The sequence below is a fragment of the Pipistrellus kuhlii genome, unplaced genomic scaffold (genome assembly GCF_014108245.1).
Source record: "Pipistrellus kuhlii isolate mPipKuh1 unplaced genomic scaffold, mPipKuh1.p scaffold_m20_p_7, whole genome shotgun sequence".
NCBI lineage: Eukaryota > Metazoa > Chordata > Mammalia > Chiroptera > Vespertilionidae > Pipistrellus > Pipistrellus kuhlii.
In genome coordinates this window covers 5,547,177-5,565,918 of record NW_023425573.1, presented here as the reverse complement: position 1 = coordinate 5,565,918, position 18,742 = coordinate 5,547,177, and the positions used below count along the sequence as shown (strand labels likewise).

At 39.1% G+C, this 18,742-nt stretch overlaps 1 protein-coding gene across 6 annotated transcripts in view; it reads left to right on the top strand.

Annotated features, from left to right (window-relative positions):
* Positions 1-18,742, top strand: part of UNC80 (unc-80 homolog, NALCN channel complex subunit) — a 167,209-nt gene that overhangs the window by 39,265 nt on the left and 109,202 nt on the right. For 4 of the 6 annotated variants that reach the window (XM_036420736.2, XM_045575411.1, XM_036420741.2 and 1 more), the window contains exons 15-22: positions 1,993-2,140; positions 4,402-4,550; positions 6,712-6,878; positions 7,601-7,699; positions 11,639-11,853; positions 13,189-13,295; positions 15,124-15,220; positions 18,085-18,257. In XM_036420736.2, the coding sequence (XP_036276629.1) occupies positions 1,993-2,140; positions 4,402-4,550; positions 6,712-6,878; positions 7,601-7,699; positions 11,639-11,853; positions 13,189-13,295; positions 15,124-15,220; positions 18,085-18,257 (1,155 nt within the window). The remainder of the gene's footprint in view (positions 1-1,992; positions 2,141-4,401; positions 4,551-6,711; positions 6,879-7,600; positions 7,700-11,638; positions 11,854-13,188; positions 13,296-15,123; positions 15,221-18,084; positions 18,258-18,742) is intronic. The other 2 variants (XM_036420737.2, XM_036420738.2) reach the window with 1 other exon arrangement.

Sequence of the window (18,742 nt, the reverse complement as noted above, 5' to 3'; positions counted from 1 at the left end):
CAAATGTATATATGAATTGAAATCCTAAGAAAATGTTTGCCTAAAATAAGAATTTGATATGCACTTGAGTCTAGGAAACCGCTTGGCATATCTTGCAGAGTTTTAGGATCATGTCAAAATCTAATGCCAGCCCTTTTTAACCTGGTATCAGGTTTTGTTGTGAAATGTTCACACAGTATTAGCATGCTGTGTTTCTTTTGTAATTCACCATCTACCTATCTATCCATGTATATATATCATTTCGTTTATATTCTATTATGTTGTTTATTATATGTATATGGAGGTTATATTTCACAGTAATTAAATTCTAAATTATGAAACTTAAAAACTTTGACCAAGATCTAGAGTTTGAGGTAAAAAAAAAAAAAAATCAAAGTAATAAGAAGGCAATAAAAAGTTGGCGTCACCCCTATCTTTGCACATGGGTGTATGGTTTTTAATTCTATCACAGTATGAATGAATGCCCTCAAGGCAGAAACCTCATCAGTCATCATCCAGAAGACCAGTTCTATAAAATGAAACACTAAAATCTGACGGGTGATACTTCAGTTGGAGGTATCGACTGCCTCTGATATCAGAACCTGTCTTTTCGGACGTGGAGAAAGTAGAGCTAGTTGAATGGGAAGCCACTTGAGAGGCTGTTGTTAACTTCTCCTCTGCAAGGCTTTCCTCTCCGAGTGTACTGAGTGTTTCCTGCCAGGATGTCCACAGTTTTCTCCCTGCCTTCTCAGCTTTGCTCCCCCCTTATTCTACAGCCCAGTTTAATAGTCATTCTGGGGATTTTATGTGCTTATCCATGCTCAATGAACTCACTGATCATTCTTCAAGAGATAAAAATTTGAGAACATTTCCCTGGGAATTTCTAACTCAGGAAAGTAGGCGTTTCCAGATTTCGAATGCATTGCATTTTCAGAGGGTACTTAGCTTTTAAGATGTTAAGAATATTTCTTACCTCTACCAGATCAAGTGCTCTAGACTTTTTATTTTATTTTTTAATATTTTTTATTGATTTCAGAGAGAGGAAGATAGAAACATCAGTGATGAAAAAGAATCATTGATCAGCTGCCTCCCCTATTGGGGGTTGAGCCTGTAATCTGGGCATGTGCCCTGACCAGGAATCGAAGCTCTTGATTCCTTGGTCAACACTCAACCACTGAGCCAGGCCAAATGGTGATATAACTGAAATTTTCTCCTGCGGTATTTCGGTGGAGGAGGGCAGTACAAGTGCATTCTGTCTGTGGCTTTCTGCAGCTAATGACTATGAGTTTATTGATCTGACGGTGGGGATTATCTCCATTCCCTTTCTAATCGGAAAAGTTATTTGCTGGATCATAAGGTATAATTTTGAGGAGCTGGGCCTAGCCAGTGGTCACTTATTTTTTTCATCTCCATGAAGCCAACTTTTACTTTAATACCAAACATTCACATTTAAAGGCAGACACATGAGTAAACAAACCAGACTTGCCTTTATTTTAAGCCTCTTTCATGTTTCAAGGATATTTCCCTCCTGACCACATAAGAGGACACTGGATATGCACTTGCTACAACCCTCCCACCCCACCTTCCTTTATCTACTTAAGTTCAGAGTAGCTGAGCATGAGAGTGGCCTGCTTCTTCCCATTGCACATAGCCCGCAAATCTTCTAACCCTAGCTTCCCAATCCTGTCACCGACCTAAATTTCACACTTAGAGCTTTCTTCGGTGAGACCTTAATTCTTCGTCTTGGTGGAAATACTGAACCCCCTCTAAGACCAGCATCAGATGTTAGCTTTGGGTTTACCTGGAGCAGCCCTTCTCAAAGCAAACGCCCTTGGACTGCTCAGCCTGTCTCTGCCCACTTCTTACTTGGACACGGGGGCTGGCAAGCTGGCCAGCACCAGGCAGCTGGATGGAAAGGAGCCTTTGCTTTCTGAAGGCTGCCATCGCGGGCTAATGTTATCCTTAGCGTAAGCTGGTACCTGTGACTTTTTCACTTTTCTCCCTTCATTGCAGGCCCAGAATTGCCTCACTAAGCTGTACAAGCTAGATAAGATGCAATTCCGACAAACCATGAGGGACTATGTGAACAAGGACTCCCTCAATAATGTAGTGGACTTCTTGCATGCTTTGCTAGGATTTTGTATGGAACCGGTCACTGACAGTAAGTAAAGCTGTGCCAAGTTCTAGTTCTAGGAGAAGACGCTTTGAGGTAAAGCAGGTAGCATTTCAGAAACACACTAAATTTATGTGGATAGAATATAGAGGAGGAGATGTACGTGTGTGTGTGTGTGTGTGTGTGTGTGTGTGTGTGTGTGTGTAATAGTGTATAAACAAGAGAAGCATGTACATCATCTTTGATAACATATTTTGGAGCCTCTCTGAGGACAGCTTACCTCAGCAAATGGGAATTGGGTGAAGCTGTGGCACCCTAACCATTCGCCCCTCAACCCTTGCATTACCATTCTTCCCTGTCATATGACCTCCTATTGTGTGACAACTGAGGCAGGGATCCAGGAACTAGGAAATATATTCATAGATAGTCAAGTAAACAGATATCTGTTATGTGCTCACCACATTGCTTGGAGATTTTTTTCACAAAATAAAACAGGCAAGAAAAAATATGTAAATATAGTAGTAACACAATTTTAATATACATATATACGCATACAATATACTGATTTTAAAAAAACAACAACAACAACAACAGGCAAAATGGATGTATAGACAGGCCCACAATATTTTATTTATATCTTAGCTTCATGGCTTTAAGAAAACTCCAGTATACCGTAGAGACCTGTGTTATGGGGGGAGATCAGTGAACACCAATTGCAACCATAAAAAACCAAACACTTTCAATGCCACTTGAATGCAAATGCAGTAATGAAATGAAAATTATGTGTTTCCCAGGTTGAGGACATGCACATTTTCACTAGAGCCTGGGAAAAAATAATTTCTTAGTGTAGAGGGGCCATATTTAAACAACACATGTGTAGTAGTAGTAGTCGATCAATTTCTAATGAAGATATATTTGACAGATTTAGAAAATATTGTTTCTCTGTAGAAAATATGGAATAATCTATGTTATTAAAGCTGTTTTAAGCCAAACACATTACCAAAAAAAAAAAAGAAGAAAAAAGTGAGAGTTGTGATTAAGACTATAAGAGAAATCTTGATGACAAACTTTTTAAACAATCTTTTTTAAGCTTTTGGAGATAGAAACTATAAACTTAGACTAAACCATTTGTTTCTAATGTAAAATCTAGAGACAGAATATGAGAGGTTGATAGTAAATTGTATTACTTTAAGGCTGGCGTCTTCAAACTACGGCCCGCGGGCCACATGCGGCCCGCAGAGGAGTCTGATCCGGCCCGCCAGGTTTTTTGGGCAGTTAGCGCAGCCGAGGTGTTACAGTAGGAATTAGTAGTTCATATAGTCCGGCCCTCCAGCTCTCTGAGGGACCGTGATCTGGCCCCCACTTTAAAAAGTTTGAGGACCTCCTGGGATTCTTGAGAAACGGAAGTGTCTCACAGTGAGTGGGCCAGCCAGACACACAGGTCCCCATCTAGTCAGTCTTGGAGCTACGCACACCCTGCCCCTACAGTCCATAGTCCACAGTCCACAGGTGGCTCAAAAGCCATGAGGAATTTTCTGGCAGCTCTGGAATACCTGATGTTACCCTACAAAAGATCCATGGACTCATGAAGAACTGGCATAAAATGCCACAGAGGGTGATGGCCTCAGTTCACTGGCATTTCACATCTGAATGAATCAGAATGGGATACCTGTGAGGGAGGTTGTAGATTTTCCTTCTCTGTCTGTCCAAAGCTTCTCTGGGAGCAAGAAGCTGCTAGAATTTCTTTGCAGCTCTTGGCAGGACTCAGTCCCCTTCTTGTTCCTATTGTGTGCCTGTGTGAATGCCTCCCCAAACGCCTCCTGGCCTCTTCCCTCCCCCTGCCTCACTCACCTGGTCGTCCTCACCTCACTCTACTTCTTACAAACCTAGCGATTTCCACTGAGAGACAGTATTCTTCACCACCTACAAGACTGAGCTGATCAATTGCTCCTCCAATCAGGGACCCTTTGGTAGATCTTTTTTATTAGTAGATTATCTTTTTGAATGATCACCAATTTAAAAACTACTTTAGATCTAAGTCTTTCTTAGGATCAGCAGTTGCTTCTCTTTGCTTTGCTAAGGTTTATCAATTAAAGCACTCCATAAAGCAATGGAATATGTCATAATACTCTGAAAGAGACTATGAATTGTTTATCTCCAAGTCCATGGAAAGGTTACTAAACCAGGAGTATGTTTAATCCTCTGTTTGGGAATTCTGTGTATCCTTCATTCATTCCTGGCTGCCCAGTACTTCTTTAGACTGTGTGTCTTGATGGGAACTGCCTTTCACTGGCTCCTTTGCATTCCAGACAAGGCTGGTTTTGGAAATAACTTCACCACAGTGGACAACAAATCCACAGCCCAGAATGTGGAAGGCATCATCGTCGGTGCCATGTTCAAGGCCCTCATCACACGCTGCGCTTCTACCACACACGAACTCCACAGCTCTGAGAATCTGGTGAGAAGCTCGCCTTTCCTTCCCACAGGAAACCCTTGTCTCTGTCAGAGGAAAGTTCTCACGTATAGAAGACATACTGCGCTTCTTCATTTCTTGAAATCATGAGAAGGAGAAGTTGAAGTCAAAATACCGGCTTTTCCAATGTCACCAGTAACTCCTGGGGGAGCCCCAGCAATACATTTCCCTGTTATTCATCATCCTATCATCCTATCAGTGAACAGATTTCTCTTCCTCCTCTGCCTCCAGGCTTCTGTGGCGGTTGATGTAATAATTGCAAAGCACTTTGAGCCCTTCAGAAAGAAGGTGCTGGAGCGCAGCATGTGAGCTCATGAAATATTAAAAAATGTTATACCAAGTGTCTTTTAAAATTATACTTACTTTAAAAATTAATGCAAATAAGCTGCAGAAATCGCTCATTGGCTTTTTTTTAATGGGGGGCTGTATTTTTTTAGCTACTCTTCATAAATGACTGTTAATTAACCACTAAAGCCACAAGTAGAGCAAGCCGGGCTATAAAAAGTTAATGCTTAATTACCGCGAAGGAGATTGCGTACTGACATGTACATTCAGGCCAACAAATGTGAAGAGAAGAGATGAGTTCAGGTCTGTCTGAGGAGTAAAAAAGTGTTTCTCTGTTTTGCCAGTTTGTTGCATATTATGACTCCTATGCAGAAATAAGCCCATTTACATATGCGGACACACTCTTAAATTTATTTAAGATATTCTGAACAATTGAAATCATTCACTTATCTGAAATAAACAAAATAAAATCTCAAACCAAAGGGGATTTAATTTTCCTGGTTGTCAAAGCCACCCTTGGAGCTTGAGAGTAATATGGACATGATCTACCCATTCAATTTGGTCAAAGAAAAAAGTCATTTGACAAGTTGATTGTTACATGTGAGCTTTTGTACAATATATCTTATAATATAGCATGCATTGTGTGGAAGAAATACTGCATTTCTTAATTTTCTTTCAATCATCTTCTATTTGACTTTGAGCCATTCTTGCCCTCGCATGGCTGGAAGATGAATCTGTCATTCTTGGCTTTCTCCACTTTGCAGAGCAGTGCAAGTCTTAGGTAGGACCGAGGGCCTGGGAGGCTCCATGGGTTTCAGTCATTGGTTCCCACCAACTGTTTCACAGAGTGCTTTTGCTGCGTGCATTCTGGAGAGTTTGGAACCCTTGCTTCTTGGGCTTTGTCCATCCTATGGATTCCCTGGCAAAGAGCAGAGTGAGGGCACAGGCCTTGCTGCCCACAGCACTGAAAGGACACTCTCCATGTTGTCCTTAGTAGCTATTCCTTCTGTTTTGTTTCGTTTTTGTGTGTATGTGTGTGTGTTTTTTAAAATCGTGGGCATAATTCTCCCAGTGGTCTTAGGTTTTAAAACTCAAAGCTATCAAGGTAAGTGTTCTTTTAGGCTTTTATGTTCTGCTTTGCCAGGAACATTTCCTAAGACAAAAAAAATATAATGACAGCCTTCTTAAAGAAGGAAGAGAGGGGGAAATGCTGAATACAAAGCTTAATCTCCCCCCCCCCCAAAAAAAATGCTGCATATATTTTTAAACATTGAATTACAGATATGTTGGTTTGCATCACCTTAAGTTCATATTCAAGTTCACTTTCAAATGAGGTGGAACATACATGTTATTTGTTAAATCTGTTCAGCAAAATTCATCATCTTCAAATGTTAGACTCTGTCAGAAGTGTATAGAGAACTTAACAATTTTATCACTTTTATGTAGAATAGTTGGAGAAGCTAAACAGGTACTGAAATCTCTAGTATCAACAAAATTCTGATTGCATTTTGTTTTTGCAGGCATCTCTTCAAGGGTCACAATTAAGAGAGCAAAATTAAAGCTTGGGAATCCAGTTGCTAAAAGTACAAATCAATGTCTTTCTAATGACACAGCCAACTTTCTGAATATAAAGCATGATAATCATTTTTTTCCACACTAGAATGACATGCAGGGTTCCTGGTAATGTAGCCATAGGAACAAGGGAGAGGAGGTTTACCATTGATTTCATCAAAGAAAATGGTCTTCCCTTTATGATCCCAGTGTTCATCTAAGCCCCAAGAATTATGTCCCCCCTTTCCTATGAAAACTACACACTCACACAACTACCTTTCCTCACACTTTCCTTCTTGCTTCCCAATAGGGGCTGTATTGTGACATCCGTCAGCTGGTCCAATTTATCAAAGAGGCTCACGGGAACGTCTTCAGGAGAGTGGCCCTCAGCGCTTTACTTGACAGCGCGGAGAAGTTGGCACCAGGGAAAAAGGTGGAGGAGAATGAACCAGAATCTAAGCCCGTAGGCAGTAAAAGGTTGGAAGCTTGAGCTCTCTGAATATTCGTGTTTGCTTGTGTCTGTAGAATATAATCTTCTGTTGCATGTCCATGTGGTTCCTGACATAGTGTGTAACTCCAGTGCAGAGAGTTACTTTTGCATGAATGGAATCACTGATGGTGGTTCAGCTGCAGCTTAGAAAAGGAATGAGTTTACCATAAAATAAGTCCTGATCTGTATGAAGCACAGCTCAGTTGACCCCAAACTTCATGAACTTCATAGCCCTTACTTATATATTTAATCTGTATCTCAATTCTTCTATAGATAATATAAATTTTTGGTCAGGAAGGAAAAGCAATTACTGCTACCATATCATCCTCTTCAGTTAAATGATATTTTTAATACATCAAAAGACAAATTGCTAAACAGAGCTCTGCTGTTTTTATTTCTAATAAAGCTAAATTTATTGTATGCCTATTTTATGAAAAATGCCACTTACGAAGATTAAAGGAAACTCTTAAACTTAAAGTCCTGCCTGCAGTTAATGATTCTGCTAGCAATGATGCTGGAATTCTTAGGCAATAGGTAGTTAGGTCATGAGCCAAATGGTAAGATATAAATTCCATACCAACATAGATTCTGTTGACATGGGGTTTTGCAAGCCATACAGTTGTCTTGAGTGGAGTGTTATGGCATATACGCAATACTGGGAGGTGGTGTCCTGCTCTGTTGTGATTGGTGGCGTGCACCGTTTGCATAGGTCAGAGGCAGGAAGCGTTGTGGATAAAGGCCAAGTGTCCTCTGCCCCGGAGGAATGTCGCAGCTTCGTATCTGGTCGGCCCTCCCAGACTCCAGAGCAGTAAGTAGCATTGGTTTTGTGTCCAATGTAGTGGGCTGAGCACTTCCCAATGGGAGAAACTTTATTTTCCAAACTGCTATTTGTTGGTGTTGTTGTTTATTTTAACTTTGCCTTGCTTCTGCTCATTACTTTTCATTTCCAAAGCCAATCATCTCTACAGACTCAAATCATAAATAATCAACCTCGTGCCTATAGGAAGCCTCTGATATCAGTTTATCTCTACTTTTTCATAATGGCAAAATCAAAAGCATCTTGAAATAGTGTCCCCAGGAAATGTGAAGATTACTGTAGACATTAAATTAACAGCCTAGCTCATTTGCATTAATTCTTTTGGGGGTTTTTAATCCTCACCGGAGGACAGTTTCATTGCTTTTTAGAGAGAGGGAGGAAGGAAGGAGTAAGAGAGAGAGAAAGATGGAGAGGGAGGGAAGGAGGGAGGGAGGGAGGGAGGGAGGGAGAGAGAGAGAGAGAGAGAGAGAGAGAGAGAGAGAGAGAGAGAGAAGAGGGAAACTGATTTGACTGTCTCCCCCATGTACCCTGACCAAGAATTGAACCCATGACCTTTCTGTATGGAACAGTGCTCCCACCAACTGAGCAACACTGGCCAGGGCACATTAATTCTTCTTTTGAGGATTACTTGCACAAGTGGCATATAATCAATATTTAAAATGTGTGCATCCTTTTAGGTATATTACTTCCCAGAACCTTGACTTAGTATTAAATAATTATCCTTCCAGAAATTCTGCAGGTAGTGTAGCTTTTATGGTATCCTCTCCCAATAGTCAAGAATATTAATCATCAAATAGGACTGTGGTAATAATGTACTATAAGCAAACAAAACATTTAAAGAATAAAAAGCCCTCACAGTTGTCATAGCCCTTGAGAAATCTTAGAGACTGCCCTAAATGGGTAGAGAAAAGTGAGAAGTAAGTGACTCTATAGGCCCAGGAACCATATGAGTTTTTGCCTACTAGGATAGTCCCAATGTCTAGATGGTGTTTAGCACATAATAGGCACTTAATATATATTTGAATGAATGAATGATAATCAATCAATGAAAAGATAAACTTGACAAAATACCATTAAACCTTTGTTTTCTTTAACTTTTTCAAAATTGAGGTTTAGTGTTTTTTTAAGGAGGTCTTCAAGGAAATGCTAAAAATACAAATACAAGCTCTAAGAAAAGAGAAAAATTAAAATTAATGTGAAAAGCAAAGTTCTATAGCTGAATTGCCACAAGACTAGTTAAAAGTCCTTACACACAGAATTTGTCCGAAAAAGCGGGACTTTTTTCCAAAATCACCCTAGCAACTATTGAGCTAATCCAATAAGAATGATCTAATAGTAAATCAGATTAAAAATTAAACCATTTATCTTCCTAGATAATTTAGTTTTGTAGACTACAAAATATTCTTTCTTCTGTATTCTGTAAACCCCAAATGATGTCTCAGCATTTAATACCTATCTCTTTTTTCCCCTCGAATGAAGATTCATGTTTTAATTGGCCTCTACTTAAAAATTTCCACTTGAAGGGATGTCAGAGAATGTCAGATATAGAACTTTTCCTGACCTGAGCGGACCCAGGAGACGGGCATGCCAAATGTCCTCTGTTTAGCATTGGAGAAAGATGGATGGATGGATGAGCGTGGCTCCTCCTCTAACTTCTCCTTCTCCCTCTTCCCTTTCCCTCCCCTTCTTACCTTTTCCTTTTCCCTCCTTAAATAAGTCACTTTAACTGACTAATATAAAAAGCAGTTTTATATGCTAATTTCTTTGAAACTAATTATTGTACACACTCACTGGACAAAGCTGATGTTGCATTTACTGAGAAAGCTGATAAATTACAACCTCCATGAAAGTTTTCCCACCCATGAAAGTTTACCCCAAAGGTAAGAAATACTTCATGCACTGTGATCATTTTATAAAAATAACTGAGAAGTCAAATTCAAAAACATTGATTTAAATTCATACCATATTTGACAAACAGATTTCTCTGGTTTAAAATAAGAATAAAAGGTAATTTAGTTCTCTGATGAGATTTTGAGTCACAAAATATGGATCCCCATTAAATATCTCTAGATGCTCTGGTTTCTCTTCAGACCGCATAAATCTTTCGCCTTTTAAATATCTCTAGAAAACCATTGCTTTACACAGTATTGTCAAATTTGGGGTAGATTCCAAATTTAACCCCAAAGCTTGTAAGCCTTGAATTCCATGAACAAATTTTTATCATGTTAACTAGGTATTTTCTATAACCTTCTCTTTCCAAATTACTGAAGTCATATATGTTGTTCAAATTGATGTATGTGGGAAACACAGAAAAGCATAGAGAAAAATAGTTTTCAAACCAGAATGCCATCAACTGGGGGCAATTATTGTAAACTTTTGGTATGTTTGGTTGGGTACATTTTTTAACATATATATGCATAAGCTTATACTCAGACACATGCTCACATGTGTACTTTTATTATTATTAACTTGGTCTTATCCTATCTAATTCATTTGATCATTGTTTTTTAACTTTGCACTAGATTTCACTATATCCATATCAATAGTTTTCTAAAATAGGATTTTAATGTCTATTGAGCATATCATTATATGGAAGTCCCCTAATTTATTTTAACTGTATCCCTAGAGTTAAACATTTAGATTGTTTTCAGTTTTTCATTGTTGATCAATGATACCTCGGTGAGCATTTGACCTTCGTATAAACTACGGCCCACGGGCCACATGCGGCCCGCAGAGGAGTCTGATCCAGCCCGCCAGGTTTTTTGGGCAGTGAGCGCAGCTGAGGTGTTACAGTAGGAATTAGTAGTTCATATAGTCCGGCCCTCCAGCTCTCTGAGGGACCGTGATCTGGCCCCCACTTTAAAAAGTTTGAGGACGCCTGTGTTAGCATGTAGTCCCATCATTTTCTTATGATAACTTCCTGGATGCTGAATTTTTCTGGATAACCAAGTTAGGCTTTGGGTAACCAAATTACCTTCCAGAAAGGTTTAATCATTTTAAGGCATTGCTGGCAGTATGATAGTTGCTTTTCTTTTCACCCCCATAATGTTTGCCAACTTGATGAGTGAAAATGGGGATCTCATTTCAACTGTCTTCTTAAAAAATTCCTAGTGAAATTAAAGTCTGCATAAAAATTGGCCACTTGTCTTTTTTCTCTCGTGAAATGACTCCAAAATCTCTTTGGAGATGTTCCCATATGTCTTACTGTATGGGACTAATATTTTTACTTTTAAAAAATTGTTTCAGAGAGAGGAAGGTAGAAGGAGACATGTCTGGAAACATCAGTGATGAGAGAGAATCACTGAAGGCTCCTGACCAGGAATCAACCCATGACCTCCTGATGCTCAACCAATGAGCCACATCAGCTGGGGCAAATATTTTGACTTTTAAACCTTACTTAAGTTTCTTTGACTAAAGTAAGCCAAATAATTTGGCTTTCTGAAAGTAATTTAGTGAACAATTGTTGAAGGATCATCTCTTGTGTGTGGTGATTACATTTCATTTATTCAAGTATTTTTGTGAGTTTTTTCATGTCAAGAATTATACTAAACTGGAGTGGGGGTGGGGAGTAATATACAGTTGTGCACATGCCTCTGGGAACTTCCAAAAGTGGTTCAATATTTACTAACACTGTAAGTGCTGCTGCTATTATGGCTCACGCCTGCAGATGAATACCTGCAATAAAATTTAGTCTTTTGTTAAGGCTGAAAAAAATCACTTCAGTTTAACAGCTGAGACATGACTGTTTTCAGGAGGAGCTCACAGCGTCAGCCTTGGTCTTCCTTCTTCCACTCCCACTCTTTCCAAATCCCAGCTCTTCTGATAAGTCCTGCATGAGTTGCCCATGTGCCGTTAGCAGGGGGTTGGAAGAAATTTAAGAGACTTTCCCAGCGTGCCACATATTTAATTCTTGTCTCTGCTTGCTTTCAGCGATGAACAGATGCAAGGGGGCAACCTGGGGCGCAAAGATTTCTGGCGCAAGATGTTCAAATCCCAGAGTGCAGCGAGTGACACCAGCAGCCAGTCCGAGCAGGACACCTCGGAGTGCACCACCGCCCACTCGGGGACCACCTCTGACCGGCGCGCCCGCTCCCGGTCCCGCAGAATTTCCCTCCGGAAGAAGCTGAAGCTCCCCATAGGTAAAAGTATGTCTGTACTTACTTATGGATTCTCTTATTCCCTGCCGTGCCCTCGAACAAACTCATAATCAAAACAGAGCAATGCATGATAGGATGCAGAGAGGGGAAGCCTTGGAGGGAAAGCCCAAAACTGACTACATTCATTCATGTACTCATGTTTTTTAACACAGATATTTCTCAAGTTTCAACTATGTGCTTCCTCAGGGTGCAAACATTATGTTAGGCATCGGGTATTAAATGGTGAGAAAAATTACACTGTGCCCAATTCTGCAGAACTTGCAACCTAGCAGGGTCACAGATAATCATGCAACTAAGTATAGTGGCAAACTATGGATTTTATAAAGAAATTATACAGAGGCATCAAATGCATGCAACAATAAGACCTGGCCTGGATGGGGGAAGGGACAGTAATTATAAAAGGTTTCTTGGAGAAAGATCTTTTTTTTTTCTTTCTTCTTTTTTTAGAAAAAATTTATATATATACTGTATATATGTGGAGATAGAAACATCAATGCTGAGAAAGAATCATTGATTGGCTGTCTTCTGCACAGCCCCCACTGGGGATGGAGCCCACAACCTGGGCATGTGCCCTTCCTTAACCAGAATCAAACCTGGGATCTTTCAGTCCACAAGCCAAAACTCTATTCACTGAGCCAAACTAGCGAGGGCTGGAGGAAGATCTTAAGGGAAGGAGGAAGGAGAGCACTCTAGGTGGTAGCCATAAAATATGCAAAAATATTAGGAGGGAGAGAAATGGAAGAGCTGAGCCAAGAAGAAGAGGGGCCGCTAGACTATTGGAGAGTGACAGGGGCCAGAGCATGCAGGCCAGTTAGACTCTCTACCCTAAGCCCTCCATCGCCCAGGTGGGATGTGGAAGAGTAGTAACATGAGCAGGTAAACTTTTTCTAAAAGATCGCAGCATGGAAAACATATTGGAGGGAGCCTGAGTGGATAAGAGAGAGCTTGGTTCAGGTAGAAGGAATGGTAGCTTGGACTGGATGGTGACCATGTGGACAGAGAGAAGTGGTCGGGTTTGAAGGGAAAATCAACAGGACTTACTGGAAGATATGAAAGTTGTCAAGGAGAACAGGATATATTATGGTTTTATTCACCTAAGAGGCTTAGGTTATTTTAGTCCTGGTCTTACTTATTCATGTAATTTTATAGTCCAACAGTGACCATTTGGATTCAAAGCATGTACATTGAAAACAATTTCCTTTTGCTTCTATTTATATCAAGCCGTTCAACTTTCATTGCTTGTTGGGTACATGCTGGCATTTCTGTTTAATCCATTTGGGAGAAAATGATATAATGGTCTGATTTTTTTTAATTATTAAATAGGGAACTGGCTGAAGCGATCCTCCCTCTCGGGGCTGGCGGATGGCGTGGAGGACCTCCTGGACATCAGCTCTGTGGACCGCCTGTCTTTCATCAGGCAGAGCTCCAGGGTAAACAGGACATTCCTTCTGTGGGAGGGTGTTGGAGTCACTGATGAAAAATTGTGAGGGCTGAGGAATGCTAAACACCTGAGGGGCCAAAGAACACTGAAGAACCTCTCTTTAAGTTGAACAAATTTAGGAAACTTAGATGAACAATGAAAACTAAGATGTCATTCATATATATATATATATATATATCACTCAAGGTTTTTTTTCCATTGATTTTTAGAGAGAGTGAAAGAGAGAGGGAAAGACATAAAGAAATATCAATGTGAGAGAAACACATAAATTGGTTACATAAGCCCTGATCAGGGACTCAGGTTGGGGAGGAGCCTGTAACCAAGGTACGTGCCCTTGACCAGAACTGAACCTGGGACTCTTTCCACTGAGCAAAACTGGCTATGGCTAAGATGTCTTAATAATAGACATTATAAAGAAAAAAAGGAAAAATGTGGCAAAAATTTTATATAAAATTATAATGCAGATATAGGTGTATGTGTGTGTGTTACTCCCTAACTGTATTAATTTTTATTACACATGTCAAATTTCTGGTATCTCAAGCTCTTTTCCAGGAATATAGTAATTCTATAGTGATTCCTCTTACACACACACACACACACACACACACACACACAAACACACACTATTTATCTACTTATCTTCCTTCCACTACTTTTTGCGTTAGCTGAACCATTTTTCCTACTGAAAAAGATAAAGAAACTCCGGATGACTTTTCCCATTTAGTGCTTCTTTATAATACTGTTATGCATATGATTTGGAACAGGTAATAATTCTCAGGGAATCCATTTCTTATATGAGTTTTTCTTATGAATGATTCATGGTCTGACCACTGTGATTTTTAGCATATGATAAATTACATTTTTCATAGAGAAATTGTTTGCTTATATTCTTTCTTCTTTGAATCTTACTAAAACCAGCTTTCTTCTATCTCTTATAAAAATAATATATTGAAATTATATAAATAACATAGCAACATTATAAGGCATTTAGAAGATATATTTACAATTCACTTTCACATTCTTTTTGCTAACAAATTGGTCAAGCATTTGAGAGTTTATGAGGCCCATAACCTCCTTGCTTTGTTGGAAATTTTGATTACTGTTGGTTTTAGGGTAAGATTGAGAATATATCTTAATTCTTAGAAGAACACATGTTATTTCTTTTCTTTTTTTTAAATATATTTTATTGATTTTTTATGAGGGGAAGGGAGAGAGATAGAGAGCTAGAAACGTCGATGAGAGAGAAACATCGACCAGCTGCCTCTGGTATGCCCCCTACCGGGGATGTACCCACAACCAACGTACATGCCCCTGACCGGTATCTAACCCAGGACCTTTCAGTCCGCAGACCGACGCTCTACCGCTGAGCCAAACCGGTTTCGGCAGAAGAACACATGTTATTTCTTTTTAACTTTATAAACGTGTACTTTATAAACAAATTTGTATTGGTTCTCCTGTGGAGGTTTGAAATCTCTATTCTGCTTTCTGTTTGGTGTAATTCTCAATTGTGGTGGTGTTATTTTTAAAGGATGAAGGTGGCTTTCTGTTCCTGGTTTTCAGTTTGAACTTAATCAAAATTAAACTCTAGGAATACCTCAATTTTTTTTTTACTACATTATTTTCATAGTGTCTGATTGCTTCACTTTCAACCTATGACCAGGATCTTCCTTCAAATTATAGTTACAAAGTATGACTAACTAGATGTGGAAATCAGAAGTAACCTTCATATTCTAAGCATCTTATTTTTTCAAGACAAGGCTTAGTATAAACACAAAGAGTTGAAGTTAGTCATCTGGTTACTTTCCTTTTCTTCTCAGGTCAAATTTACCAGTGCAGTGAAGCTTTCCGAAGGTGGGCCTGGGAGTGGAATGGAAAACGGAAGAGATGAAGAGGAGAATTTCTTCAAGCGTCTTGGTAAGTGTTATGCAGCCTAAGAATTACATTCAGCCCAGCCTGCATGGTTCAGTGGTTGAACATTGACCTATGAACCATGAGGTCACAGTTAGATTCCTTAGTCAGGGCATATGCCTGGGTTTCCAGCTCAATCCCCTGTGTAGGGCACGCAGGAGACAGCCAATCAATGATTCCCTCTCCTCATTGATATTTCTATCTCTCTTCCTCTCGCCCTCTGAAATCAATAAAAATATATTTTTTAAAAAAACAATTACATTCAACTTTTCTCACACAGAACAAAAATTTTATGATATGAAATGGTTTATTTTCTATTGCCATTGATATGTTTATTTTTATTTTTTAGTAAACTTATAGGGGAGACATTGGTTAATATAGGTTTCAAATGTATATTTCTATGATGTATGATCTGTGTATTACATTGTGTGCCTACCACCCTAAGTCAGATCTTCTTCCATCACCATATATTGGCCTCCTTTACCCTTTATTACCACCCCCCATCCCTCTGGTAACCACCATAGTATTGTCTGTGTCTATGAGTTTCAGTTTTATGTCCCACATATGAGTGAAATCATGTGATTATTAGCTTTTTCTGACTGACTTGTGATCCAACAACCCCTCTTCTGAGTATCTATCTGAAAAATTTGAAAACATTTATTTGCAAAGGTATATGTACCCCTATGTCCATTGCACCATTATTCATAGTTGCCAAGACATGGAAACAACAAAAGTGTCCTTCGATAGATGATTGGATAAAGATATGGTTACATATATACAATGGAATACTGCTCAACCATAAGAAAAGATGATATACTGCCATTTTCAACAACATGGATGGAACTAGAGAATATCATGTTAAGTGAAATAAGTCAGTCAGAAAAAGCTAAGAACAATATGATTTCACCCACTGATTTCTTATTTAATTCCTTCTCATATGTGTGTTGTCTAGAAACAAGGCTGTTCAAGAAATGTTTGTTTCCCTTCTGTAGCTTTTAGCCAGGTCTTCTTTGTGCCATTTGAGATTCTATCTTGTGAATTTTTTCCACTATCGGATTTTTCTTGAGCTATTTCCTTTTGCAATTGAGAAAAAATATACTACACTAACTGAAAAAATACTGAAGATTTTTAATATGGAATATTTGCATCTGAAATGGAAACCTACTCATAAAAAATGAAATATGGAAAATTTTGATAATTATATTTTAATTATATTCTGAGCCATTTTTGTAGTTATGAAAATTTTCAAACATAGATAAATTAAGAGAATGGTCCAACAGATCCTATATGTTCATCACCCACTTACAATAATAATTAATTTTTTTCCACATTTGCTTCATTTATCTTTTATCTTTTTTAATGTATTTTAAAACAAATCTCAGATACCATCCCTACTTTTGCTTTTATGCTGAGGAAGCAGGCAGAAAGTGGGGCCACGGGTAGGAGGAATCAGGAGATTCTTGACAGAAGAGGTGAGAAAACCATTTCTGGAAATCAGATCTGTGACGTCTCAGTGAGGGTGAAGAGTTGGTAACATCATAAATGAATGGCCTGAGCATAAATTAAATCAAACTGGGGGTATAGTTTTAGGTGTTGGAAGTACATTTTCAGAATCTTGAGAAGGAGCGTGCTCCTGATTTTAAAAATGATATCCAACATAATAATTTTATATAATAAATACTATATATATATATATATATATATATATATATATATATATATAATTAGAATCAGAAGAGTCATTAGATATTTAGGTTTCTAAAAAAGAATTTGGGGATAAAAATGATGCAAAACAATACTTTGTACCATTTTTTTCCTTATTGTGTAATCCCTTAGACTTTCTGTATCAAAATTATTGGGATGTTTGTTAAAAATAAACATAACCCTATGGAACCCAAGTCTCTAGCGATGGAACCTGATACTTTGAATTTTAACAAGCTCCAGATTAATTCTTATTTGTAGGCAACTTAACTGTGGAACACTAAGAGGGCAGGGATCAGTGGTCCCCGAACCTCTCACCACCGGGTGTGGTCAGGCTGGCTGCATCGCTGTCATCGGGGTGTCTGTACAGAGCACATTCTCACCCTCTGCTTCCGGAGACCTGGAAGCTCTGGATCAGATCCAGGAACTTCCCAGATAATTCTGATGCTCAGACGGTTTTGGAAATCCTGGAGTCACATTGCCAACCTCTAAGGTCCTTTACGACTGACTGTTAACAGTCAGTGGTTCTGTGCAACATATCAAAATATTGCCCTTGATGCCAGTTTATGTAACGTGTGAAATTGCACAGTGATTGAATCTCCCATAAAAACAGAAGTGAGTTGTTGACTACAGATTACAGGAAGAATTATTGTAAACATCCATGTGTTCTCAACAAGTATTAAAAAGGAGACCTGGGTAGCAAAAAGTATTAAAATTTTACTCATGTAAAGCTCCACAATTATATTTACACGTGCCATGTGCCAACAGACTCCCAAAAGTCGGGGTGTGTCCAAATAAGCATTAAAATATAGAGGAGCCATACCAGTTTGGCTCAGTGGATAGAGCGTCGGACTGTGGACTGAAAGATCCCACGTTTGATTCGGTCAAGGGCATGTACGTTGGTTACGGACACATCCCCAGTAAGGGGTGTGCAAGAGGCAGCCGATCGGTGATTCTCTCTTATCGATGTTTCTAACTCTCTGTCCCTCTCTCTTCCTCTCTGTAAAAAAATCAATAAAATATATTTAAAAAATAAAAATTAAGAGGAGGGAGGCGGAGTTAGGGAGAATGTTTTCAGGCCAAATGCTACCGAAAACCCTTTGGCATTCTGAAGCTCTTTTTAACTCTGCGATTCTTCACACTCTCTCTCTTTCATTCCTCCACCACAGGTTGCCATAGTTTTGACGACCATCTTTCTTCCAACCAAGATGGTGGGAAAAGTAAAAACGTGGTGAATCTTGGAGCGATCCGACAAGGCATGAAGCGCTTCCAGTTTCTGTTAAACTGCTGTGAGCCGGGGACCATTCCTGATGCGTCCATCCTGGCGGCTGCGCTGGATCTTGTAAGTTGGGAGAATTCGCTCATCTGGTTCCCCTGCCTATGAATTCTGCTAATGGAGGACAGCAGGAGTCACTCATCCTGACCCCAACTGTGAGCGTATGCTTTGCTTGTTTTGTTTCCTCAGCATTAGTGGCGAAAGGGGGAAGAAAGGTAGTAGTGAGGGAAGAAAAGAAAGGGGTGACATCTTAATATGTTTTGGGAAATTGAATGCATGACATTATGATTGAAAGTATGTGAGGGTTTTTGGAATCAGACTGCCTGGGTTAAAATTGTTTGGGTATTTACTGATTAACTCCCTGTAAAATAGAGTCAGAGTGATAATAATATTAGAGCTACCTCCTAGGGCTGTTGTAAGGATTAAAGGAGTAATTAGATATAAAGTCCTTAATAAAGTAGACCTTTATTTTTTTAAAAACACACACACACACACAATCTTAAGCTTGCTTATAAAAATGATCCATTTTCCAGGTTTACCACACATGAATA